Genomic DNA, 19,397 nt, shown 5'->3' on the forward strand with positions numbered 1-19,397 from the left:
CCAGGCCCTCCCTGGACCGGAAACACCGAGTGGGACGGGTATGCTCAGACGTGAGTCCCGTGCTCTTCATGCCACTGGAGTCTAGCTATCCTGGCTGAAGCGGGGTGAAACACCGAAACCGGTCCTAGGATGCTTGTTTTCAGTCCAGGGAGGACCTGGCCTGGCAGGTATATATATGTCTTCACGGTCAGTAGCTGTGGAGTTACGAGATATAGATTCATTCTTAACTCTATGTACTTACTGTCACAATATGTAAGCGCTAGAAATTATTATATTCAAGCCTCTAAACTTTCTTTCTGTAGGTACACTGACTGAAGCAGAAATTGTGTTTATTCCATGGTTATCAGAAGTACAGTGTCAGGGACTGTGTGCTGTCAGCGTTTGCCCTCTTTACTCTTCACAAGTGCCACGCCAGATCCCTATTCCATGCTACAGACTGAAGTGCACACACAAACACACACAGAAGCGTGCAAAAATACACACGCATGCATGCACACACACACGCTCGCACACAAACGCAAACACAGGCAGGCATGCATGCACACACACACATACACAGGCAGGCATGCATGCAAACACAGGCACGCATGCTTGCACGCGCACACACCCACACACACATGCATGAATGCACACAATCACACATCCAACACCAGCGAAGATAGTAACTTGGACCCCTAACACCGTCCATATTTCCACTAAGCTCCCAGCACCAACATTTAACCTTTGTCTGCCCTTCATGCCCAGTGCAGTCCCTTTTACAGGACACTGCAACACACAGGGCCAACACCTGACTCCACAGCCTCCTTGCTTGTCGTTTTTGAGTTTTCTCTTACCTCTGCCCCTTGGGGCGCCTGGGCTCGGGGAGATCCTGCCTTGCTTTCCCCTGCTGCACCTTCACCCTCGCCATGACGTCTACCTGTAGGACGAGAAGAGAGGAGAACAGGTTTTATTGTAGGTTTGCATTATATTCCTGCAGCAGAACCCCTCCAGTCCTGCGAATCACTACATCAGGATTCCAGGGGCTTACTTATGGGATTTTGGGGTAGGGCAGCGAAGAAAGGCACCCTGCTGTGCTGGCCCACGCCAAAGTGGAAGGGCAGGAATGCACCATATTCAAGCAATACGTACATTCCAGTCCTTTCTACCTCCACTGGCGCCGTATCGGCAGGCTAATGCCGACGTAGGCACCCTTGCACCATAGTGTAAGGGTGCCTCCAATGCATGCAGGAATGGTAACCTTCCTGCACAAAAATAGTCCCAAGATGTGTTTTCCTCTTTCTTTGTACGCTGCAGAATGCAGCACACATAAAAAGAGGAAAAACGAGGAAAAATAAACATGTTTCTCCTAATTACTCCTAACCTTGGAAGGTGTGCAGATTTGGTGCTTTCCCAGGTTTACATAATTTTGTAAATCTAGGGCAGCATCAAATTCCATGGATGTTGCGTGAGAAAACCCACCACAATGCTCATGAAACGCCTCCTGGGTGCAAGGTAAGGCGACGCAGTGATTTGTGCTGTGTCACCCTATCCATGATTTAAGAGGCAAATCAGCAGTCACATCCGGCATGACTCACGGGTAAGGGGGCGGGGTTACAAATCGCGCGGGAAGTGGGTTGCGGGGGGGGGGGTATTTTAAATTTAAAAAAATGAAAACGAACCTTCGGTGGTCAGGTCCCGTGTCGTGTCGTACTCGCAGGAAGCAGCCAAAGGCACCCTCCCTCCCCTTCTCTAGGCCAATCACAATGCTGCATTAGCAGTGTTGTGATTGGCTGGGACGCCGACCGCACAGGCGTCTATGGTGAGGTTGTTTTCTCTATGCAGGCTCCATGCAACCTACATGGAGAAATGGGACTGTGTGCATGACTGATTTGGTCGACCCCACGGTAAGTACCCACAACATTGAGCAAGCCACTCCTCCCCGACCCACCCACCCCCAACCAAACATTTATTTTTCTTTCTCGGAGTCCAAGAAACAGACATAAAATGGTACATATACCATTTTATGTTTCTGCTTCTCGTACTGCTAGAAAGCAGTGGAGCAACGCTCCTCCGCCCACACGGAGGAGCCACCCCCGCAAATCAGTGTCATAAATGAAAATGAGAGCCCGGCGTCACGTATGTACCGTTTTACGAGGTGCAGAAGTGATGCAGGGCTCTCGTAAATAAACCCCAGGTTTCTTGAAAAACTTTTAAACATTATCTTGTTAAAGGGAGAGGGAGCGCATCACATATTTGATTATTCAAGCATGTGCTTGGTCATGTATTCAACTAAAAGTGAATACATTTCTAATTCAAGCATGTGCTTGGTCATGTATTGAACTAAAAGTGAATACATTTCTAATTCAAGCATGTGCTTGGTCATGTATTGAACTAAAAGTGAATACATTTCTAATTCAAGCATGTGCTTGGTCAAGTATTGAACTAAAAGTGAAAACATTTCTAATTCAAGCATGTGCTTGGTCATGTATTGAACTAAAAGTGAATACATTTCTAATTCAAGCATGTGCTTGGTCATGTATTGAACTAAAAGTGAAAACATTTCTAATTCAAGCATGTGCTTGGTCATGTATTGAACTAAAAGTGATTACATTTCTAATTCAAGCATGTGATTGGTCATGTATTGAACTAAAAGTGAAAACATTTCTAATTCAAGCATGTGCTTGGTCATGTATTGAACTAAAAGTGAAAACATTTCTAATTCAAGCATGTGCTTGGTCATGTATTGAACTAAAAGTGAATACATTTCTAATTCAAGCATGTGCTTGGTCATGTATTGAACTAAAAGTGAATACATTTCTAATTCAAGCATGTGTTTGGTCATGTATTGAACTAAAAGTTTATACATTTATAATAACTTTAAAACCTGGTAAATACTCTAATAAAGACAAAAAAGCACTGGTAAAAATGTATTCCCTGTTTTTTACTTTGTTTCCTATGTTCATTAGCACAACTTCTACAATTCTCACATTAATATTAGATGAGAAGTCCTCAGTAAGCAATAAACCAAGTTCAGGTAGCAAAATTCAAACCAGACTGCTTCTTCACTTAACTTTTGACAAACATTCCTTTAACTCTCTGCTCCTAGTGCAGTAAGTAGGAATAAAAGTAAAATGAAAAACGACATTTTTAAATTTTGTAAATAAAAATCAATATTGTGTGAAATTCAGTCATTGGAAGTATTGTATTTGACAAAGGAAATGTTCTTAGATTGCAGGAAAACCATTCAGAACAGTTATTGCTAAAGTCTCTTATTTGGCAAAGTAGGGGCAGATGAAGTGTTTACTGGTCGCAAAAAACTGGTAGGTTGTGTTCAGTTATGAATTTTACAATAGACCAGTCCATAACATTTTGAATCAGAGTCGGTTGTAATGTGACCGAGCTCGTGAATATTAATGAGGTAGGTGGCAAATTGTGACTCATTCGGATTGGTGACCATCACAGGGATGTGGGCCGGCTAGGGGCAGCAGACCACAATCTCTGTAATCAGTAATTAATAAAGTTATTCTTTTTAAATGCAGCACATTTTCCTTAAATGAAATGAAGCGGCGTTTAACAAACAAATTTACTTTTTTTGTGTTTGTTTGAGAGTTGCCAGTGCTGCCAACAAACTTTTTGTAACATTCCCAAACACGTTTTGCGAATGGGTTAATTCCAACTCAGGAGTTGGTAACTTTCCAATGCTTTGCATAATTTGGGTGCAAAATACTGATACATTTGGTAATTTAAAAGTATGCCTACAATACGCTCCTTCCAAATACCAAATCAGTTTGGAGTCAGTAAAAGTTCACTGATTCGCAGAATGGAATTATAACAGTTAAAGATGCATTTTTGTAGTCTCCAACACAGAATGGGAGTGTTTGAGAGTGTGAAAATGTTTTCAAAGAAGCCAAAGGAAGTGAATTGCTCACAGTTTAACTTTTGTTTATATTACACACTTATCCCAGCATGCTCCTGGGCAGGCGGTGTATCCACTGTGAGCCATCTGGAGATGGTCTAGACAGCAGTGGTGTCAGTTATTACAACGATATAAGGACATTTTATTAGTTCTTATGTTTTCATGTTTTTAGGGTTCATCTCTAGCCAAGAGCCACAGTGGAAGGATGGTTATTGGAGAATTATTTCCCATTCTGGGACAGAGGAAGCGGTTAAACAGGATAGAGGGCATCAAAGAAAGTAAGTGTGTGTGTGTGGTTGTGTGCGTGCGTGCGTGTGTGTGTGTGTGTGTGTGTGTGCGTGCGTGTGTGGTTTTTTTTTTAAGCAATTGTCCATCCAGTGGGTTGCACTCACCAGCCGGCTTGACATCCTCCATCGCTCCATTGAATGTTTTGCTGGAAGAGACAAGAGCAGAGCGTCAGAGGGTGTTCTGTAGCCTGGTGACTGCTTTGATCACAGAAAAGTTTGGGCCCGATTCACAGAACTAACTTAAGACAAAATCCTAAACTTACTACCATTTTCGTATTCACAGAAGGCACTTACTCATTTTGGTATTCACAGAAGACACTTACTCACTTCGTTATTCACAGAAGTTAGGACTCCCAACTTTACTACTACTAAACTGAGAAAAATCCTAATTTTAAGGCTTTCGGTATTCACAGAAGGCATTTAGGATTCCTAAAGTTAGGAGTCCTAACTTTACTACTACTAAACTGAGAAAAATCCTAATTTTAAGACTTTCGGTATTCACAGAAGGCATTTAGGAGTCCTAAAGTTAGGACTCCCAACTGCTGTGAATACCGAAATGAGTAAGTGCCTTCTGTGAATACCGAAATGAGTAAGTGCCTTCTGTGAATACCAAAATGGTAGTAAGTTTAGGATTTTGTCGTAAGTTAGTTCTGTAAATCGGGCCCTTTAATTTTACCCTTCCATCTTTCTGGTATAATCAGCACTTTTCATCTTTCTCCACATCTATCGTTTCTCTCATACATGCTCTGCTCCTCCCCATCCTTTCCTCTTTCTTGCCTTTTCTCTGTATACCTCTACTGCGCCTTTCATTTCTTGTCTTATTATCACTGTGTCTTTTTTACTGTATATCATGAAGGCTCCTCTTTCATAGGGTAGCAGGCCTGGGAATCATGACCGGTCCATTTGGTGTTTTGTAGAAGTGCTTCACCCAGCTCTCCTTCTAGAGGGCATTGTCAAATGTGAGTTAAAAGCACTGAGAAGTTTGTTACCAAGACATATTTATGTAAGTTGCATGAACATGTATCCAGACATTCGATTTTTGCATAGTTATTTATTGACAGTGAGCTCAGTTTCATATTCACAAGTACTTTCAGATCTGTGTCCAAGACTCTTGTTGAATAGGAAGTGAGAATGGCGGTGAACACGCGTTTCGCTCCTTTGGTTCTACTGTCCTGGACCATAGGGATCTGGGTCAGCGGCATAGCTAGGGGGGTGGGGATGCGGTCCGCCCTGGGCAGCACTGTTTTTGAGGGAGACGGCACTTCACCCTTTCACTCCACCCCTTCAATTCACTTGCACCCCCTCCCATCTGGCTCCCCGCTCTTACCGGTGCCGGCCGTTACTGAGCGGCAACCTGCAGGACCGCCCAGGGCGGCAAAGCTGCTAGCTACGCCGCTGACCTGGGGTTGCTTGTGCTGCCATCTGGGGAGGCCTACGCTGCCACTTCCCCACCAGATGAACAATTCCTATTGAAGCAGGATCAAGGATGATTGGCACATGGCAGGTCTCTGTCTAGAGTGGCTGAGTGGGTGAAAAATTATGGACTAAAACTTGGCCCAAGCGAGATCTAGTAGTTGAGATTGATTCAAAGTTTCCTTTCATCAGTTTATGCTGTTGAAGGTAGATACCTAAGTGTGGCGGGTGTGCCCACGCCTGGTTCTGGTGCACTGAATGCCATTGGAGCCAAGCTATATCTCACTGAAGCCTATCCTGGCTGTAACTGGTCTGAGGTTACTGGTGTTCTCATATGGAGGGGACACGGCCTGACAGTTCGGGCTGGAATGTTTCTATTGGAGCATTGGCTGGCTGGCATATGGCAGGTCTCTGTCTAGAGTGGCTGAGTGGGATAGGAGCCAAGCTTCATCTCACTGAGGCCGACACCGCCTGTAACTGGTCTCGAGTGTCTAGGGTTCTCATATGGAGGGGACCCGCCTGGCAGTTCGGGCTGGAATGTTTCTATTGGAGCAGGGCTTCGGCTGATCTGCATATGGTAGGACGGTCTAAAGGATGGATTGGATTGGATTGGCTGCACTCACTACTTACTACACACACAGGCCCTAACCCTGTGGGAGGTTCAATGCCTACAGTAGTGGAACAGAGGTGATGTTTCGCTGGGTATCAGCTAAAGTTACAGTGAGTCATGACTGCTAGTATATCTGAGGTGCCCCCTTCCCTTACCGTTCCTCCGCAGCGAGGAGTGATACACGCTCCATACTCCCATCCATCTTTCCATACCTCTCTCCAGTTCGCCTTTTCGGTCTCCTCAAACAGCAGTAGATGCCAATCATGAGTAAGATGAAGAGTACGGCCGCCAGGACCCCGGCGATCCCCCACACCACGCGTGCATCGATGCGCTTGGCTTCAGCACCTGCGATGACCAAGGCAATATTTAGAAATCACCATCAAAGCGCAGGGAGTTGGAATCATCAGGATACACGGAGAGGCTACATCGCGTGTGTACCTTGATATGGTTCCCATCGGCCCCCTTTGACACCTCATGGTTAACATATGGATTTGCAAACCTGATTTGGGCCAACCAAAATATGGATGAACGGGAACTCCCAACCCAACTCGGCTTCTGAAATTCTGAGGCATTGCAAATTTGAGAAACTCCAAAGAATCCACATATTAAACACATTCAGTATTTGCTCTCCCTTCATACTGCCCATCTTAAGCTTAAAAAACATGGCACAAGTTCAAGGGTCACGTCTCAGTAGCAATTAACACAACCTTTTCTGGACCCTGATGTGTGGACTCTGATGAGGTCTTAAGGTCCCACCCCTGCTTCAGCCCTTCTGTGCTTCTGTGCAGGGGCCGGGGTTAAAACCTTTCCTTATGTGCACTGCTCACTGGTAACAGGAGTGTGGCCCACTCCAGGTCTGACATAATGCTTTGGACACGAGAAATGTGTTTTTATGCTCTCTGTGCATATATAAGCCTCATATATATGCACAGAGAGCATAAGAAAAACTCTCTGTGCATACAAGCCTCATGTATATGCACAGAGAGTCTAAAAAGACTCTCTGTGCATACAAGCCTCATATATATGCACAGAGAGCATAAAAAGACTCTCTGTGCATACAAGCCTCGTGGATTTCCACAGCACCTACATACTGGAACCTACAGGTGTGCGTGAAGCAGGATTTCTTTCAGTGACATGACTCCGTCCTTTTAAACATTAAAGGGCATGCGTGATTGACACAAACTCAGGACATTGGTATTCCTTCTGCAAGATTATGCTTCTGGGTCATCGTTTTAATTTGGTTTTAAAATATGACTTAAAATCCAGAGTATATGTATATGCGCCGCCCTGGCGTCTGGTGAAACAATGAACACATGATTACACGCGCTGGGTTGCATGCTTGGGGTAGTTCACACCCTAAGAGCTGACTGATGAAGGACTCTACATGCGAATGAAGCTTCTACTGAACCGTTCCTTACTCCTGAGAGTAAGTCCCAGCCCTCAGCTCCTCCTCCACATGGGATCTCTGTGATGTGCCAGAACGACTGGGACAACAATACTGAGTGACATTAAGAGAGAAATGTTTGAAATAAAACTCCAGAGTCAGAGCTGTGCAAGGCTGCAGCTCTGTGGAGTTGTTAAGTTTTTTAACTTTTCACCACGTCCCATAAGAGCTGCATTTTCTTGCTAGGGAGCATTTTGTGGGAGAAGTCTGGCTCCAAGCTTGGTTTAGTCGGTTCTTTCACTATATGTTAAGATTATCCAAGGTGCTAACATTTTTAAACAAGCACTGACAACGCCAGTAGGCCTGGCCATGGCAGCTGGTCTGGTGGTTATTTTTATTGTATGTTGTACCACAAAGAAAAAAAGAAAAACATACTGTCACTGGAATATGGGCAAAATATACTTGCAATAACTATTTCTAATTAAAAACATAAAAATAAACACCTCTAGCAAGTCTTTCCCTTGTTCCATGCTTATGAATCCCCCACACTTTTACATGCTATAGAGCATGTCTCACATTCCTGCTTACTTGTGCATAATTGTTCAAATGCATTATTAATCTGCTTATTCTGTATGTAAATGTAATGGCATATGTTATATTATAATTATTTTAATAGTCTATGAAATATATATATTTTTTTTAAATCACCACCGATCCAAGCAGTCGAGTTGCAGGCAGCTTAAATGTTAAAATGTGGCTTAAACACTTTATAACAGTAACTTTTCAAAGTAGATAGGAAATAAGTCACCCCACCCTGGGTATCAGTGAAGTGAGGGCAACGTGAATAAAGTTAATATAATGAATACATACAATACAAAAGTAACTCTTGAACCTGCCTTGTCACTGAAGAGCGCAAACTCTTTTTAGGTTGGTGTGTGCACAATGTGTCCAGACTTGGTGCAGTCACTCAAAGTGAAGGGAGCCAATGGTAAGTGGGCTGACCGGTTGCCATATGTTGTATGGTGTGATGGGCATAACCAACATGTGAATGACAATTTAATAGACCAAAGGATGACACCTTCTAACCAGAAGCCCATGTTTGAATGTATCTTGCGCATGAGTGTTTGGGAGGAATACCCGTAGTCTGGTGACCAAGTTAAAGCTGTCTCAAAGGCCAGGCCTAAAACTCTCAGTAGCTGGCAGAAGCAAACTCTATCAGTTTACACACTCTTAACTGAAATGTGTGTTTTGTTTCTTCTTAAAATGCCAGTAAGTCACGTGGGATTTTAGGGACATAAACAGACATAAAGTGAATATATTATGAATCGGAGCCCTGTGTTCACCTTTATAGTGCCTCGGTAGGAGACATTGAACTTTGCAGCACTTCTAGAACATGAAGGCCTATTTTTCTATACCAGAGGCTCTAATGGAACGAGCCAGTCCCCCATAGCTGGTGGCCATGCCGTCTCTTACGTGTGCTGTGTGGCTGTGTTACATGTGGATGCATTGAGAAGGTGTGCTATGAGAGGACACGGTACAGGTACCAGGAGTACCAGGAGATGGTGGTACCCTGTGTCTTCAGTTGTCTCCAGGATTCTCCTGTTAGTGCCAAACCATAAAGCAAAACTACGACTCCGGCAACATCCATGTCTGGATTTGGGTAACAGCTGGGTAGCTGGAGTTGTAAGTTCTATTCAAACAAATGGAGCATTGTTCAGTTGTAGAGGGCATGATGGAAGCTGATTGGCCACTCAAGATACAAGTCATCCATTTTTTGTGCACAGGGTTTAGATGTCCAATGGCCAACTCCTCCTGGACCCCTTCTTGCACATTCATGAGGTACTACATAACTTGACAACTACTTCTTCTCAGTCATTACAAGTTTTCATTTAGATTTAGAAACACAAAAGGATTTCTTCCCTACAATTAGCACAAACTGTTGGTATTTTCTACATTTCTAGGCAGATATTTCACAAGTAAGGATCTAATAATTGTAAACCAATGAGAAGAATATGTCCAAATAATCTCTCTTTCTTATCCAGCAGGAAGAACAGTTTAGTAAGAAACTCTCTGGTTCAAACCATCTGAATTGCACATAATTGAACCATGGATGGATCCCACGGCCACTACCGGTGAATACTCCAGCGATGGCACGTCTCGTCAGACATTACAATCTGGGTGTCCTCCTCCTGGTTGAAACATGACTCTCGCACTAATCACTCCCCTTCTTGACCTAATGCTCCCACATGATACAATCTTCTAAGAAAATACCAAGAAAAGGAAAGGAGAAGTTGAGTGGTTATGACATGGAGCACATCATTGAGAATCCACCGGCTTCGCCCATCACTATCTCCTGCGAGTGCCTACACTTAACTACTCAGGTCTCCAACACGTTGCAGAAAATAATGACATCTACTTAAAGAACTCTACATTTAACCAGTGCTTAATTTGTAAAATATTAAGTGCCAGGGCTCTGACCAGGAGGCCACTGCAGTCTGCACCACCCATCGCCCCTGTCATCGCTGCCAAAACAACTACTAACCATCTTTCTCGCATGTTAATAAGACAGTTCAGATAATTCCAGGTCCCCAAAGCTAAAGGAATCGCTGGGGAGTCACGTGTTAGTAATTTTAGAATGTATATTGTTTTCCTAAATAACTGTGATACTGCTCATCTCAAAATTAAATGAGCAGCGCCACCTTGTAGCAGACTGCCCTAAGTGTGGTGTTGACAATTAGGTGCCGGTGCTCAGCACCGGAAAGCCCCGGCTCAAATTAAGCACTGCATTTAACCCAAACCCAAATTTGAATCGATGAATAACCCCAAGAATATATCCTTGAAAACGTTTCAATCTGAAATCACTGGTTTATTTCTTCCAAGCAAAAATTCCTACAATAAAGAACACTCAAGGAAGCACTTCCTCTCTAGCTGACCATTACAGCTTCACCATTCTGAATTTGATGGGTACTCTAGCACCCTTGCCAAGAACACAAACTAAAAAGAAAAGCAATCAAGGTTGGTTTACACCTCCTCTAAACTCAGAAAAAGAACATTTTATTCTCTCGAACACAAATAGAAGAAATGTCCATCGTTCACCATCACAAAGAGTCTAAAACAAGAAAGCCTACTCAATACTAAAGCCACATTCTTCCAAATTCAAGGTCATCTGGCCACATTGTAATGTCATATCCCACTGACATTGTAAAATCTTCTGGGACACCTGATGAGCCCATCAATAAGAAAGGGGACAACTACGGACGTGTGTAGATCCGTAGCGGATGGAGAGGCGCCACGTGTTAGTGCACGTTACAATCTGTGGAATGTCAGTAGACAAAGTAGCAGAACCTCGGTCGTGTGTTGCCGGCAATAAGAAAAGTTTACCCATTCTCAGCAACACACGAACGAGATTCTGCTACTTTTGTAAGGCTTATCAAGACTTCGCAACTAATACTTTGCTTTCGCCCGCATACATTTTGTGTGTGTTACGCTGACATTCCACAGATTGCAACGTACACTAACATGTGACTCCTATTTAGCCACTACGGCTCTGCATACGTCGGTAGTTGTCACCTTTCTTAGTTACACGCTCGCATGGGCACGTTTATTGTTGCCACTAATTCAATCACCTTGGCAATAAAGGACACCATTTGGTGAAGGACTACTTTGTTGCGTGCAAACTCAGAATATTGGACTTTTTTTTCATTGACTTCAGTCTTGAAAAAGTCTCTGTGACGAAACACGTGTTGGTTGCCTGTCTGTTTTGGATATTACAGTTGATGCAAGGAATTTGAATAACTGTGGAAAGAATAAACCAGGAGAGCACCAACCCTAACTTTGTGTTATGATTTTGTATATCAATTTCCCTAAATTTGTGCACTACCTAGAATGTGCGAATATTTTGGCATAGCCATCATCACCTTGTGTATTGTATAAACTTCTTAACAACCACAATACACAAAATCAGCAAAGATATTAGCACCAAGGCAACTACTCATGACTCAAGTACAACTAGCACTGTCCCTGAAGTGGTCTCAGACACTGGACTTCTGTCAGGCGTGTCAGGTTAGAAGTACTGGGAAAAGTAGCTGCTGAGACTTCTGGACCTACGAGCAGCGTTCGATACCGGTGTCCATGACTTACAACTGAATACACCATTCATCCGATTCGGTGTTGCCGGACCACCTTCGAGAGGTGCAAGTCTGACCTAGATTCAGTTTTCGACGCGAGGATGCATTTCACCCTAGAAGATAGTGTAAAAAACACAACGCAAACAGCCTCTCACGTTCTGTTGTTCCCATGCGTTCTCTGTATATTTGTATCACGAATGTCATATTTGTAATAAATTATTACCACGAACATCGGGGCATATTAACAAGGCGGCGATATGAAATAATCGCCGCTTTGGCGTCCGTTTTCGGGCGAAAAGCGGCGATAATTTCATCGCCTTATCAGCAAAGACACGCTATCGCGTGTCTTGCTGACTCAGCGGCTGTTTGCAGCACGCCTCTGATCGCATCGCTAATGAGATACAAAGGAGGCGTGCCTGACAAGACTCCCTTGGGAAGATATCGCGAAGGCAGCTTCGCGATATTAACAAGGGAGGGTAGCGATTTTTAAAAAGTATGCCTTAACGCAGGAATTTAACGTCTGTTAAATTCCTGACTAAGCATACCTAACATGGGGGGTGGATTTTGTGGCTAAGACCACAGGCCCTATCATCTAGGATTTCGCCGTTTTCCACCATGGAAAACGGCGATATCCCAACTATCTCTGGAATTTGTATCGCCTCGGCGATGCGCGTTGTTAATAACGCGCACACCGGGCGATAAATTCCAGAGATAAGCGCGCTTTGCAATATTTATCACCGGCCCTTGTTAATATGCCCCTACATGTCATTACAAGATGTGGTGTAATGGCGTAATGTCAGGAGTTTCACGTACGAAGATTAACACGAAATTCCCAAAATAATGTGAATTATGCAAGCGTGATTTACATTTCGCTCAGGCCTACTGAGGACATCCTGGTCGGCCCGTCTAAAATATGAGAATGGATGAATAACAGGGGGGTAACACAGGCCCCCGCAGCCCTCGCTGACCCCTTGAAGGGCCCGTACAGTGGCGTAAGATAGGACCCCGCAGCCCTCGCTGTGTGGGGGGCCCCTCAGCACAGCACAGTACCCTGGCCGGAGAGCTCCTGATTAAGTTCGGAGGGGGCCCTTCCACGTACCTTGCAGGGGGGACCCCTCAAGTTTCATTACGCCACTGATGAATAAGCACCAATTAAAGTTTACACAAAACAAAACAGAATTCATCATTGATAGACATGATACGCTGAGCAACGTCACAAACAACTGAAACTGTACACTACGCAAAACCTCTTGCTGCGTGACAAATAACACTTATTCTTCCACAAAGGGCCCAACTCCTAAAATAAAAAAACAGACTAAACCCCAAGTGCTATAGTAAAAGCAATATGTGAATAAAATAGCCTCCCCTGTGATCCAGACTCACCCCTGGTGCTTTGCCCCCCTGGAGGCGCGGAGGTTGGCTGGGCAGTCACATGGGCGCCTTGTTCCCCCGTCACCTCCAGACAGAGCTCGACCAACGCCTTTCCATCTTTATCCTGGCAGCGCCATAGGCCTCGGTGCTCCGCGCCCAGCTTCGGGATGGTTACTGCTCCATATCTGAAGATTCGAAGGCCCGAGGAGTTCTGGACCGTCTGCCCGTCCCGCAGCCAGGTGACGGGGTGTTGGTTCTCGCAGCACGAGAGTTTCATCTGTTGTCCAAGTACATCGGCGCCTTGGGCGGGTGCAGAGTTACAACCTGTGGCAGAACAGAAGTCAGTGCGTTGTACCTTCCCTCCTCCCCTGTCACAGATGCAGCTGTCTCTTTCTGGACCTTCCTCTCTCTCTTCACATCCCTTGACGTCCTCTCTTACAATGCAGTCTTTCACAGTCTCACATGCACATCTGTCTCTGTGTGTCTCTCTACCCTTCGTACACTCTCGGTAGGGCTGACCGTGACTGGAGCCCTCTCGCACTGCCTTCATAGACACCCACACGTACAGCTTTCTACATGGCATTCTAGGCTCCCACAGGCCCTCACACATACAGCTGTCTCTTTCTGGACCCTCCTCTGCCTCTTCACAACCCTTGACGGACACAGCCCTCTCTTACAATGCAGCGCTACCATCCTTCAAAGTCTCACATGCACAGCTGTCTCTTTGTGTCTCTCTACCCTTCGCACACTCTCGGTAGGGCTGACACTCTCAGGGCTCTGTCTGTCTTCATAGAGACCTTCACATAGAGCTGCGTGTTTCTAGGCGTCCTTCTGGGCTCTCACAGACCTTCAGACAGTCAGCTGTATTGTGCTCCATTTCTCCTCTCACACTCTCTCACATTCATAGCTTTCACTCACGTTTGAGCGCTACCCATTTCCTCTCACAGATTCTCACTTACACATCTCTATCTGGGTAGACCTCCATCACACCTTTCACCGGTTGTCTAATATAGAGGTCTCTCTTCACTAACCCTGTGTCTCACCTCTCACAGACTCTAACACACCCAGCTCACTGACTCTGGGGCTGTTTCCCCTCACAGACTATCACATACACAACTGCCTCTCAAGGCTAGCCTCTTAAGCTCTCCACTCATAGACTCTCTCATACTCAGCTGTCTCTCAAGGTGGGCCTCTAAAACTCTCCACTCACAGACTCTTACTTACGGAGCTGTCTCTCAAGGGGGGCCTGTTTAACTCTCTACTCACAAACTTTCATATACCCAGCTGTCTCTCAAGGTTGGCCCACTGTAGCTCTCCACTCACAGGCCCTCACATACCCAGCTGTCTCTCAAGGTTGGGCCTCTGTAGCTCTCCACTCACAGGCCCTCACATACCCAGCTGTCTCTCAAGGTTGGCCCACTGTAGCTCTCCACTCACAGGCCCTCACATACCCAGCTGACTCTCAAGGTTGGGCCTCTGTAGCTCTCCACTCACAGACATTCGCATACAAAGCTGCCTGTTACAGTGGGTCAGTACATTTTTCCTGTGAGACAGTCCCTCATATGCAGCTGCCTCTAACTTTGGGTCCCTCTCTTCTCACATCCACAAACATCTGTCTCTGTCTCCGGGCCCTGCATCTCTTCCTCTGTCAGTCTCTCACACATGCAGCTCTCACACCAAGCACTCTGTCTCTTCCACAACACTATCTGTTCTCTCTCTTGTATTGCACTCAATCCCTCTCTTACAAATTCTCACATAAGCAGCGGTCTCCCCTGTCAGAGACTCTTACAATCACGACTGTGCCTGTGTTCCCGCTCTCGCTGCTGCCGCGAGTTTGTGCCGCCAGTACTCTGTGTTCTGATCGGTCTGCTTTTCCCCATTGCCTATTTTCCTGCTTGTCTGCTGTTTCTACTTAACCCCGTCCAGGCGGCGAGCACTCCCTCCCCGCTCCCCCCTGCTTGTTGCCATCGCTGCGCGCTTTTCCCTTAATTAGCACTTGACCACTTCTTGGTGCCTGAAAAGGTCGCAGTTTTATTTTTACAGCAAACATTTTGTAACATGAAATCTTCATATTTCAAATTTCAACATTCATGGTCTTGCTATAGTCCTTCAATGACCATGTTTCACTTTTATCTATTGTTCATTATTTTCTCAATTCGCATTCTGGACCCAGCCGCCCCAATTGCCTGGGAGAGTAGGGAGGTGCCCCAATCCCTGTGTTTCGATTCCCGGGTCTAGGCTTCAACTTGCTACCGATTTGGAGGGTGTCCCTTTCTGGGCATGCCCGGGCTGCAAGTGCCGTCCCGCTCGTCCTGTATCCTTTCTGGGCCCTCCCTTCTCCCAGGGGTCTCTGCCGTTTGGCATCCCAAGGACCTTACTTGAGCATCTACTCTATTTTCTTGCGGCTGGGTCCTTGTCATCTTCTCCGTCTGGTACCCCTGCCGTAAGGCATCCCCGGGGGCCTGCGGGAGTGTCATCTCTGTTCTTTCTCTGGCGGCACGCCGCCCAATGGCTCCCCCAGTGCCCCTGGCGTGAGGCATCCAAGGACACTGTGTGAGCCTTTCATCTATCTCCTAGTACTTTCGTTCTCTACTAGGTTCCTCGTGTCAGCTCCGCTACCCTTCCCCCCTACGGCTGCGACGCCCGTATCCATAGGTGAGGGTGGGTGGGCTTTTCTTCATCTTCTTAAGCGAGGGGGAGCCCTGGAATTGAATATCTTGGGCCGTTGGCCCCTTTTAACCTCCCCCTCGCCTACCTTTCTCGCCCCCTGATTGGGGGGGGGGGCTTCCTTTATTTGTGGGCCTATCATGCCCTCGCCGGCCTAGCCGGGTTTCCTAAGTGCGGGGGCGTGGCGTGGAGGGGTCCCGCCGCCGGCCGGCGTTCTACTCCAGGCCTCTATCGGGTCCGGCTTTGCCTTCCCCGGCCTGGGTCCTAACCCTGTCCAGGCGGCGAGCACTCCCTCCCCGCTCCCCCCTGCTTGTTGCCATCGCTGCGCGCTTTTCCCTTAATTAGCACTTGACCACTTCTTGGTGCCTGAAAAGGTCGCAGTTTTATTTTTACAGCAAACATTTTGTAACATGAAATCTTCATATTTCAAATTTCAACATTCATGGTCTTGCTATAGTCCTTCAATGACCATGTTTCACTTTTATCTATTGTTCATTATTTTCTCAATTCGCATTCTGGACCCAGCCGCCCCAATTGCCTGGGAGAGTAGGGAGGTGCCCCAATCCCTGTGTTTCGATTCCCGGGTCTAGGCTTCAACTTGCTACCGATTTGGAGGGTGTCCCTTTCTGGGCATGCCCGGGCTGCAAGTGCCGTCCCGCTCGTCCTGTATCCTTTCTGGGCCCTCCCTTCTCCCAGGGGTCTCTGCCGTTTGGCATCCCAAGGACCTTACTTGAGCATCTACTCTATTTTCTTGCGGCTGGGTCCTTGTCATCTTCTCCGTCTGGTACCCCTGCCGTAAGGCATCCCCGGGGGCCTGCGGGAGTGTCATCTCTGTTCTTTCTCTGGCGGCACGCCGCCCAATGGCTCCCCCAGTGCCCCTGGCGTGAGGCATCCAAGGACACTGTGTGAGCCTTTAATCTATCTCCTAGTACTTTCGTTCTCTACTAGGTTCCTCGTGTCAGCTCCGCCACGCTCTCTACGGTTTTTCGATCGGAGGGAGCTCCCCCCTTAGCTCGGCCTAACCTCGCTACCTACTCGCCACCTCCTAGCTCGAATATGCCCACGATGTACCGCGTGACCTGTTCTATCTTCTGGGCGCTACGAGTGGTGTGGTGCCCCTACGAGGCCTGTCAGGATGCTGCCCCCCCGTCGCCATGCCTGTTTGCTGGCCTCTGGCCTCAGCTGTGTATCAGTTCCCACAGCAATCTGGATTGTTATGGCCCCAGGCGGTCTTGGCCCCGTTCCGCTGTTTTTTAGCCTTTTCGACAAGGTTGTTGTACTTTTTCTTACGGGGGCCCTCCCCTGGCAGAAACGCGGATTCCCCAGGGTCTTAACTTGACCATCGCCCTGACCGTGTTTGGCTTTTTGCACTGCCCTGTCCGGGTTTTGCTCTTTTAGAAAATTATAATATTTTACATGACAACAACAATAGGGTTGCCCTACCGACCTCGGGGACACCTCGCTCCTCGCTCCTCGCTCTCCTTTCGTGTATGCCCCATCATTAATGGTGCCACCACTATGCGTATTTTATTTATTTTTTTGTTTTTTTTTGTTCTGTTTTTCTTACCAACTTGTCTTTTAACTGCAGTGGCCTGCAACTCACAGGTCTTTGCTTGTTTGTTTAATAGAGAAAGTGCTAGTTGCACATCTGCTGGACACTATACATCTGGTTTGTTCTAGCTAAGGAAGGTCTCTCAGGAGCCAAATCTCCCTGTGCACTCCATGCACTTGCGGTTATCGCTGCTGGTTGGGCAACTCAATAAGGTGGTACAGGTTGATTCTTTTCTGAATGGTATTTTGTAAAGTACTGGGACTTGTGAGGTAATTGGGACCTTTGTCATGGCTGTGCTAAACCAGCCTGGGATTTGTTGGCAAGCTTCCCATCGCAGTTGCTTGAGGCTGACCTTGATAAGCCGGCCACCCCTTGAACCCTGTTATTCATCTACCGGGGTGGACGGATTGGTTTGGCATTGCACCTCTGGTGGAGCACAGCAGAGTGGGCACCTTGCGGCCTAGTGCCGACATACAACTCTTGATTCTGGGAGCCAACCTGTCACGGGCAAGGCACAGTTTTTTGTTTACGATCGCCTTCCTGGCGCCTCTACCCTTGCATCTGCCAGGGAATGTTTGTCCCCAACCTACCGGACTACCGCTCCCGTCAGACGAATAAATCCTACTAACCCAGAGCTTCTTTTTTTTTTTTATTTTTATTTTTATATATAACTCTTCCCTGCTGAGGGGGCATAGGAGACCCCCCCTCATGATTCGACCCGTATTTGGCCTAAAAGCCCATTCCCTGTCCTCGAAATCGCCATGTGCGCGTATATCGCCTTACGCGGATCCTTCTAACTGGGAAGAGAATGCCGCTGACGCCGTGACTCTAGCGCGCTGGTACCCGGGCACGGGGAGATTCGATGGTGTCTGCGGCCTACCCTAAAAGGGTAGGCACGGAGAGTTTGCAGGATTTGCCCCGAGACACAGGATGTTGAGCGTCCCTGCCGGGACTTGAACCTGGTTCCCTTGCTTTGAGCTCAGCCGCTCTAACCGTTAGGTCACCCCACGTCTCATTTTCCATATGACAGGGTGGGAATAATTTTATTACGATACCAGCTGACAGCCTGTCGGGGAAATATCCTTCATTTAAAGAATTGTAATGCATGGGAGGCAGCACTGTCTTCTGTTCGTGCTCTAAATTAATCGACCGTGACTGGCCTCGAATGAGATAAAGCAACCTTTTACCCAGTGATTCTAGTGCCGCCATGCAAACATTATAACCATTGCAAACCTCAGAACCGGGCGACGTCCTCTGTCTGAACATTACTCATACCCCCTCATCATGCCGCGAAATTTACATTTCAGAGGGAAGTGGTTGCGCCGTGTGTGAAAGTTTATTAAGCCCTTGAAGCCCCTGCTGCAGCGTTTCTTCCCGCCGGCAATTCCCCGGCCTCACATAATGTCAAGAAAAACTTGTGCGATTAATTATCTTCCTGGAGGGAGATCGGTGTTTTGTACGGTTGTACGGTTGAGGTCTTGACTCCGTGAAGTTAGCGCAGCGGTTAATATGCCTGCTGCAAGGGACGTGTACCAAGTAGATTACAGACTGCATATCGTGTAAACCGCTCAGCAGATTACTGCTTCCCAAAAGAGCCATCTTTATGTTACTTGCCATTTCTAACTTAAAGTCCCACTATAGCATAGTGAGCTATTGACTTCCCTCCCCGAACTGCAGGTATACCGCAACCTATCCATTATTAGAAACTTCAACCATGCTGCAAAAGGAGTAAATTTGGCTATCAATCGATTCTTATTCTCAAAGAAAAAACTCCCCACTGCGCTGTTTCTTTTCCGCCTATGCGTGCTTGCTTCCCTACACTTTCAGTCCTTTGGCTTATTTATCCTTTCCTATCCCCAGATTCGACCTATGCTTGGTTGTCTCTGTGCACTGCATGTAAAGTGCTCATGTAAGCGCTCTGATACTTATCGCGCTATATAAAAGAAAAGAAAAAATGATATTTATGTCAGTATTCTGTCATGCAATCGATGCTGCCAGACCCCTGCGCACACACCTACGCAGCATCAGCTTATTGCAGCTTGCCCTGGAAGCCTCAACAAGCATAAGAGCAGCCCGGGGGCTTTGGTATGA

At 46.5% G+C, this 19,397-nt stretch overlaps 1 protein-coding gene across 1 annotated transcript in view; it reads right to left on the reverse strand.

Moving 5' to 3' along the window:
- Positions 1–19,397, reverse strand: part of LOC146869748 (coxsackievirus and adenovirus receptor homolog) — a 67,022-nt gene that overhangs the window by 14,284 nt on the left and 33,341 nt on the right. The window contains exons 3-6 of the mRNA XM_085614127.1: positions 13,100–13,411; positions 6,418–6,550; positions 4,288–4,328; positions 834–916 (exon numbers count right to left, since the gene is read on the reverse strand). Coding sequence (XP_085470253.1) covers positions 834–916; positions 4,288–4,328; positions 6,418–6,550; positions 13,100–13,411 — 569 coding nt within the window. The remainder of the gene's footprint in view (positions 1–833; positions 917–4,287; positions 4,329–6,417; positions 6,551–13,099; positions 13,412–19,397) is intronic.

This window comes from Triturus cristatus, chromosome 1_1 (genome assembly GCF_964204655.1).
Source record: "Triturus cristatus chromosome 1_1, aTriCri1.1, whole genome shotgun sequence".
NCBI classification, from domain to species: Eukaryota; Metazoa; Chordata; class Amphibia; order Caudata; family Salamandridae; genus Triturus; species Triturus cristatus.